This window comes from Salvelinus alpinus, chromosome 11 (assembly GCF_045679555.1).
Source record: "Salvelinus alpinus chromosome 11, SLU_Salpinus.1, whole genome shotgun sequence".
Classification (NCBI taxonomy): Eukaryota; Metazoa; Chordata; class Actinopteri; order Salmoniformes; family Salmonidae; genus Salvelinus; species Salvelinus alpinus.
In genome coordinates, this window is record NC_092096.1 from 63274291 (window position 1) to 63283122 (window position 8832).

At 43.5% G+C, this 8832-nt stretch overlaps 1 protein-coding gene across 1 annotated transcript; it reads right to left on the reverse strand.

Moving 5' to 3' along the window:
• Positions 1 to 584: 584 nt before the first annotated feature.
• Positions 585 to 7366, reverse strand: LOC139533355 (secretory phospholipase A2 receptor-like). The gene is made up of 5 exons (XM_071331400.1): positions 7330 to 7366; positions 2644 to 3015; positions 2187 to 2453; positions 1854 to 1978; positions 585 to 746 (listed from the first exon to the last, which is right to left on the reverse strand). Exons 1-5 carry the CDS (start codon positions 7364 to 7366, stop codon positions 585 to 587), a joined length of 963 nt encoding a protein of 320 aa, XP_071187501.1.
• Between the last annotated feature and the right edge of the window lie 1466 nt (positions 7367 to 8832).

An 8832-nucleotide genomic window follows, 5' to 3' on the forward strand; every position in this document is an offset into this window, starting at 1 on the left:
TTTAAGCAGTTCTAAGTGGAAGAGTGGGCCTAAACTCTTCCATAGCGACGTGAGAGACGGATCAACAACTACAGGAAACGTTTGGTTGGAGTTGTTGCAGTTCAAGGTGGCACAACCAGTTATTGATACATTTTTCACACATGAACATTGGGTGTTACATAACTTTGTTATGAAATAAATTAAATAGGTATGTAATTGTTGTGTTATTTGTTCACTCAGGTTCCCTTCATCTAATATTCTGTTTTCTTTGAAGATCAGATAACATTCAGCATCAAAAATATGTAAAAGTTGAGAAAATTAGAAAGGAGGCAAATACTTTTTCACAGCACTGTATATCAACATAACTACAGATAACTCATTTACAGACATGATGTGTGAAAAGTCTATCTTGAGAACACACCCTGTAATAAAACAACCAGGTCAAGAAAATTATAGAGAAAAACATGTCATGATAAAACACTATTAATGTTTATAATTAAACAATTTACTTAATAAAACACATTTAATTAGGTTGAGAAAATACATCCCAGTACAGATTATTAATGTAAATAAAAAGAGAAATGTAAGGAGAACATTTGACATAATTAGAGTTCTCTCTTTGTCATCATCCTCTTCTTCATCTTCTCCTCCTCTTCTTTCTTGGGAGACCCCTCTTCCTCCTTGTGGAAGACCTTCCCATCAGGCTGCTTTTTCCATGTCACTTTGATGTCTGCAGGTAACCCCTGATCCTTCAGCTTGTTCCTTATCTGGAGAAACACAAAGACACACAGAGACCCACACTTTTATACCATCTATTGCATCTCATCTCTACCGGTTGGTCATGGCCCATCCATATATTTATATGTACATATTCTTATTCCATCCCTTTAATTAGATTTGTGTGTATTAGGTAGTTGTTGTGGAATTGTTAGATTAGTTGTTAGATATCGTTGCACTGTCGGAACTAGAAGCACAAGCATTTCACACACTCACAATAACATCTGCTAACCATGTGTTTGTGAAAAATGAGATTTGATTTGATTTGAATATTTCACTCTGTATTAGTCATTCTGAAGATCTACAACTACCATTCCTTCCTGCTATACTGAGACGTTCTTCACTTCAACCCTTTGACTCTATGAGGAGATGAGGCTTATATTTGACCTATTTCACAGATGTACAAGTGTGCTTTAATATACATGTGTGAATTGGAAATGTGTTTTTGGATATCCCACTCTCCCTGAGACACCCTTTGAGAGCGGGGTCACAGCCAGGGTAGAAGGTCGTCCACAAAAAGACTAGGACCCAGACCACAGAGGAGGTCATCTTCAAACAGACTAGGACCCAGACCAGAGAGGAGGACATCCACAACAGACTTGGACCCAGACCAGAGAGGAGGACATCCACAACAGACTAGGACCCAGACCAGAGAGGAGGTCATCTTCAAACAGACTAGGACCCAGACCAGAGAGGAGGACATCCACAACAGACTAGGACTCAGACCAGAGAGGAGGACATCCACAACAGACTAGGACTCAGACCAGAGAGGAGGACATCCACAACAGACTAGGACCCAGACCAGAGAGGAGTTCAACCACAACCGACTAGGACCCAGACCAGAGAGGAGGTCATCCACAACAGACTAGGACCCAGACCAGAGAGGAGTTCAACCACAACTGACTAGGACCCAGACCAGAGAGGAGGTCATCCACAACAGACTAGGACCCAGACCAGAGAGGAGTTCAACCACAACCGACTAGGACCCAGACCAGAGAGGAGGTCATCCACAACAGACTAGGACCCAGACCAGAGAAGAGGTCTGTACAGTTGGTATCATTGCTGAGTTGGTTCTTCATGAACAGGGTGAAACTCACCTCTTGTAAGATGGAGTCCTGAACAGCAGCATCACTGAGGTTCAGATGTTGATCCTTTGGGAGCATCTTCACTCTCACCACCTGTCTCTTCAGTTGGGGTATGTCAGGGGTCTCCACAGCTGGGCCTACAAGATAATACAATCCCACAACGACAGTAGTTGATCATGGGGCAACTTTAGAGTTCTCCTGTCATCATAAGATCAGGTAGATCAGGTGGAGAATATTGTAATTTACCATAGCAGATGAAAGAAGTGGTGATTTCACAGAGTTCATTTATCCATTTAGTTTTATCAGAATAATAAGGATAAGATGACATCATAGTGCAGCTGTAACTCTGATCTGTTGAAAGCCGTCCTGACTGCCAGTTTCTGAATGAGGAGTCACTCTGGTCTGACCATATCCAGGAGTCTTGAAACAGACCGATCCACACAGGAAGTTTCCTCAGTGATATCTTCTTCTCTATCTCTGTGTTCTCAGTCTGGTTCCTCACACTGACCAGGTCTGTGTGATTCTGTCTGCAGTAACTCTGAGCATCTATCCAGGTCTTGTTCTCCTGAATTAAGACGTATGTTAGGTTGGTGTCTTGTTTTCCTGCAAAAGTCAAATGTAATAATCAATACAAATATCCAGTGAAATATCATCTACTGATCATCTATAGTACATGTTGTCATTGATTTGATAACAGATCAATAACTGATTAACAACTTAAAGCTATCATGAGTCTATGTTTCAACTCAATGGCAGCTCCAGCACTTATACAAGGCTTCATCATTAGTATGTAAACACTCACCATCATAACAGATGAAGTGATGCTGGTCATCACAGGAGGTGTTGTACCACAGACCAGCTGTACTCATTAAAGCACAGTTACCATTTTGGGGTGTCCCAGTGTCCCAGTTTCTGAACTCAGTCTCCCCCTCTCTGTAGAAACGTCTGTCTGCCAGAGACCAGTTCCACTTCAAGGTATCTCCCTTCTTCAGTCCTAGCCAGTGTTCTTGACCATAACTACTGACACTGGTAATCAGCCTGTTCAGGTCCTCCATGTCATCTACTGTAGCCAGGTCAGTGTATTTCTCTCTGCAGTAACTCTGGGCATCAGTCCAGTTCATATTGTTGGTAATGAGGTGATACTGATGAAGACATGAGGAAGGTGTGTAGAATCCTGTGAACAGCATAATGATTAATGAGGTAAATTTTCTCCAGAAACTTCTCAAACCCAACCACACTATCTATGGATCTGTTAACATACAGTACACCCTGGTGTGCAAACACACACACACACACACACACACACACACACACACACACACACACACACACACACACACACACACACACACACACACACACACACACACACACACACACACACACACACACACACACACACACACACACACACACACACACACACCTACATTCATGTTAATAGTCTCTTCTGATTACAATTATTACGTCTATATCTATTATCTTCCAAAATGTAAGTCTGTTTATCTAGCTGACCGATAACACGTTCTGATTCAATAGCTAGTCCTGCACTTTACAAACTCCCAGGGTGCATTGAGTAAATGTTGGAAAAAGATATTGGTTCCTTTCTAAACATAGAAGTGTGAATGCAGAGAGGACTCTGTCCACAAAATAGATGAAGTGAACTAGCAAAGAGTTGAGTCCTCATTCAAATCAGAGTGAATACAAAGAGAACAGAGTTATGTTGCTCTCTTTTTTACCACAGTTCACTTTAAACTGGAATGAGATCAGTTACTTTAAACAGGACTGAGATCAGTTAATTTAAACAGGAATGAGATCAGTTACTTTAAACAGGACTGAGATCAGTTACTTTAAACAGGACTGAGATCAGTTATTTTAAACAGGACTGAGATCAGTTACTTTAAACAGGACTGAGATCAGTTATTTTAAACAGGACTGAGATCAGTTACTTTAAACAGGACTGAGATCAGTTATTTTAAACAGGACTGAGATCAGTTACTTTAAACAGGACGGAGATCAGTTACTTTAAACAGGACCATATGTGAAAACATTTTACAGAAATTAGGGCTCATACATGTTACAATTTGTTCATTACTTTAGCAATTAAATTAATACCTGTACATAAGAGAAACAACTGATAAATTACCATAAGGTGGTCAATATACTCAGGACCTTTTTTCACGTTATTTGTAACTTATTTTGTACATAATGTTTCTGCAACCGTATCTTACAGCAAAAAAGACCTTCTGGATATCAGGACAGCGATCACTCACCTCGGATTAGACAAAGATGTTTTCTTCAACAAGCAGGACGCACAGGACATTCTCCGAACACCCGACAAGGCCAACATCCCAGATATTTGCAAGAGGAAGAGACGCACGCAGGCACAGAGGACACAGCTGGATGCCTCGTACGGATCCGCAGAAGGCAAGTGGTAAAGCTAACGTTACCGTCAATATTGATCGCCAACGTGCAATCATTGGACAATAAATTAGACGAGGTACGATCACGAATATCCTACCAACGGGACATCAAAACTGTAATATCCTATGTTTTACGGAATCGTGGCTGAATGACAACATGGATATTCAGCTAGCGGGATATACGTTGCACCAGCAAGATAGAGCAGCACAATCCAGTAAAACGAGAGTGTGCGGTCTGTGCATATTTGTAAACAACAGCTGGTGCACGAAATCTAAGGAAGTGTCTAGATTTTGCTTGCCTTAAGTAGAGTATCTTGTGATAAATTGCAGACCACTCTACTTGACTAGAGTGTTTTCAGCTATACTTTTAGTGGCTGTTTACCACCACAGACAGATGCTTGCACTAAGATCGCACTCAGTCAGCTGTATAAGGAAATAAGCAAACAGGAAACCACTCACCCAGAGGCGGCGCTCCTATTGGCCGGAGACTTTCATGCAGGGAAACTAAAATCAGTTCTACCTAATTTCTATCAAAATGTTAAATGTGAAACCAGAGGGAAAACAATTCTGGATCACCTGTACTCCACACACAGAGACGTGTACAAAGCTCGCCCTCGCCCTCCATTTGGTAAATCCGACCACAACTCTATACTCCTGATTCCTGCTTACAAGCACAAATTAAAGCAGGAAGCACCAGTGACTCGGTCTATAAAAAAGTGGTCAGATGAAGCAAATGCTAAACTACAGGACTGTTTTGCTACCACAGACTGGAAAATGTTCCGGGATTCTTCCGATGGCATTGAGAATTACACCACATCAGTCACTGGCTTTATCAATAAGTGCATCGGGGACGTCGTCCCCACAGTGACTGTACGTACATACCCCAACCAGAAGCCATGGATTACAGGCAACATTCACACTGAGCTAAAGGGTAGAGCTGCCGCTTTCAAGATGCGGGACTCTAACTCGGGAGCTTATAAGAAATCCTGCTATGCCCTGCAATGAACCATCAAACAGGCAAAGCATCAATACAGGGCTAAGATCAAGTCGTACTACACCGGCTCCGACGTTCGTCTTATGTGGCAAACTATTACAGACTACAAAGGTAAGCACAGCCGCAAGCTGCCCAGTGATTAAAGCCTACCAGATGAGCTATATCACTTCTATGCTCGCTTTGAGGCAAGCAACAATGAGGCATGCATGAGATCATCAGCTGTTCCGGATGACTGTGTAATCACGCTATCCGTAGCCGACGTGAGTAAGACCTTTAAACAGGTCAACATTCACAAGGCTGTGGTGCCAGACAGATTACCAGGATGTGTGCTCCGGCCATGTGCTGACCAACTGGCAGGTGTCTTCACTGACATTTTCAACACGTCCCTGATTGAGTCTGTAATACCAACATGTTTCAAGCAGACCACCATAGTCCCTTTGCCCATGAACATGAAGGCTACCTAAATGACTACAGACCCGTAGCACTCACGTCCGTAGTCATGAAGTGCTTTGAAAGGCTGGTAATGGCTCACATCAACACCATTATCCCAGAAACCCTAGACACATTCCAATTTGTATACCGCCCAAACAGATCCACAGATGATGCGGTCTCTATTGCACTCCACACTGCCCTTTCCCACCTGGACAAAAGGAACACTTATGTGAGAATGCTATTCATTGACTACAGCAACAGAATAGTACCCTCAAAGTTCCTCACTAAGCTAAGGATCCTGGGAATAAACACCTCCCTCCTCAACTGGATCCTGGACTTCCTGACGGGACGCCCCCAGGTGGTGAGGGTAGCTAGCAACACATCTGCCACGCTGATCCTCATCACTGGAGCCCCCCAGGGGTGCGTGCTCAGTCCCCTCCTGTACTCTCTGTTCACGCACAACTGCATGGCCAGGCACGACTCCAACACCATAATTAAGTTTGCTGATGACACGACAGTGGTAGGCCAGATCACCGACAATGACGAAACAGCCTATAGGGAGGAGGTCAGAGACCTGGTCGGGTGGTGCCAGAATAACAACCTATCCCTCAACGTAACCAAGACTAAGGAGATGATTGTGGACTACAGGAAAAGGAGGACCGAGCACGCCCCCATTCTCATTGTCGGGGCTGTAGTGGAGCAGGTTGAGAGCTTCAAGTTCCTTGGTGTCCACATCACCAACAAACTAGAATGGTCCAAACACACCAAGACAGTCCTGAAGAGGGCACGACAAAGCCTATTCCGCCTCAGGAAACTAAAAAGATTTGGCATGGGCCCTCAGATCCTCAAAAGGTTCGACAGCTGCAACATCGAGAGCATCCTGACTGGTTGCATCACGGCCTGGTACGGCAATTGCTCGGCCTCCGACCGCACGGCACTACAGAAGGTAGTGCGTATGGCCCAGTACATCACTGGGGCTAAGCTGCCTGCCATCCAGGCCAAAAGTTGTTAAAGACCCCAGCCACCCCTAGTCATAGAATGTTCTCTCTACCATCGCATGGCAAGAGGTACCGGAGTGCCAAGTCTAGGACAAAAAGGCTTCTCAACAGTTTTTACCCCCAAGCCATAAGACTCTTGAACAAGTAATCAAAAGGCTACGCGGACTATTTGCATTGTGCCCCCCAACCCCTCTTTTACGCTGCTGGTACTCTCTGTTTATCATATATGCATAATAACTTTAACCATATCTACATGTACATACTACCTCAATCAGCCCGACTAACCGATGTCTGTATGTAGCCTCGCCTCTATTATTTTTCACTGTCTTTCTACTGTTGATTTTATTTCTTTATTTACCTATTTTTCACCTAATAACTTTTTTGCACTGTTGGTTAGAGCCTGTAAGCATTTCACTTTAATGTCTAAACATGTTGTATTCGGCGCACGTGACAAATGAACTTTGATTTGATTCGATTATTCAGGAACAGTGAAGGCTGTCCTCACCAGATATGAGCTGACAACACTGGGACACACTGGGCCACGCTGGGCCAATGTCTTGGGGGTAATATGGAGCCGATTAGCAAGAACGCATCGGCCCAATGTGGGCATGTTTGTTGGGACACACACACAGTAAACTGACCTGAGATTAGCAGGGTGAGATACAACAACGTTTCCATCACTGTGAAATTCAAAGGATATATGATTAAAATGAATGCACTTCAAGGTTGCAACACTTTACCAATGCAAACTGTCTTTCTCCTTCTTTACTGATATGATGTGACAGGACAGGTGAAGATAATGCTCCTCACATAGAGGGTTATCACCTGTTCAGAGACAGGAACAATCAGTGATTGTTAGGTTAGGTTTCTAAAGTATTGGAAGTGGGTAGTGGTGAAAACCCTCAACATAACGTCTCCAGAGAGCCAACAAGGGTTAGAACACATGGTTGATTATTCTACAATGGAACCTTCAAATGGGGAATAAATAAAGTATATAATAAATAATATAAACATTTCTCTGCAATAAAATATGTTAGAATTACAACATGATTCCACAACCCAAAATGTCCTCACCTGTTGTTTGAAGAAATCTCTCTTACTCTCGCTCTGTCTCTGTCTCTCTATGTCTCTCTCTCTGTCTCTCTATCTCTCTCTCTCTCGCTATATTACTCTCTCCCCTATCTGTCTCTCTGTCTCTCCTACTGTGTGTCTGTCATCCCATGTTTATCCCTATTTAAACCTTACACTGTTCCTCATTTGCTTGAATTTGTTATTCATCTCAAAACAAACAAAACTCTGACGTGACATTCATCCCACTGGATAAGGGGTTGGACAGAACTAGAGAAGGAAACAGTTAGAGAGGCTATACAGAACATTTGCATGTGATGTTTCTCTTGATTCAAAGGAGATAACCCACTCCTCTAGTCTAGTCTATTACCCAGAAATTGCCTCATTGTACAGAAAAGGGTTGAGTGGTTTCTAGTAATGTTCAGGTGAGTGAGTGAGGCCTTATTTGACAGTGACACTCCCAGGTAAAGCAACTATACTGGATCAGGACTGGAGGTACACCACAGAGACAGGCAGGAACCCAGAGGCCCTGGTCTCAGCTCTCACTGGTCTCAGCTCTCACTGGTCTCAGCTCTCACTGGTCTCAGCTCTCACTGGTCTCAGCTCTCACTGGTCTCAGCTCTCACTGGTCTCAACTCCCTGACCAGCACTGCTCCCCCCTACATTGCAGTAAATAGCAAAACCCAGCGGTAAATAGCATAACCCGGCAGTAAATAGCATAACCCGGCAGTAAATAGCAAAACCCAGCGGTAAATAGCATAACCCGGCAGTAAATAGCATAACCTGGCGGTAAATAACATAACCCGGCGGTAAATAGCATAACCCAGCGGTAAATAACATAACCCGGCGGTAAATAACATAACCCGGCGGTAAATAGCATAGCCCAGCGGTAAATAACATAACCCGGCGGTAAATAGCATAGCCCAGCGGTAAATAACATAACCCGGCGGTAAATAGCATAGCCCGGCGGTAAATAACATAACCCGGCGGTAAATAACATAACCCGGCGGTAAATAACATAACCCGGCGGTAAATAACATAACCCGGCGGTAAATATTATAACCCGGCGGTAAATA

Bases quoted from the DNA above. Each gene is read 5' to 3' on its own strand.
- LOC139533355 (XM_071331400.1), bottom strand. From the start codon at position 7,366: ATGGAAACGTTGTTGTATCTCACCCTGCTAATCTCAG. The intron at 3,016-7,329 runs GTCAGTTTACTG...TGCTGTTCACAG, and splicing joins TCTCACCCTGCTAATCTCAG to GATTCTACACACCTTCCTCA. The intron at 1,979-2,186 runs GTTACAGCTGCA...ATTATCTTGTAG, and splicing joins ACGGCTTTCAACAGATCAGA to GCCCAGCTGTGGAGACCCCT.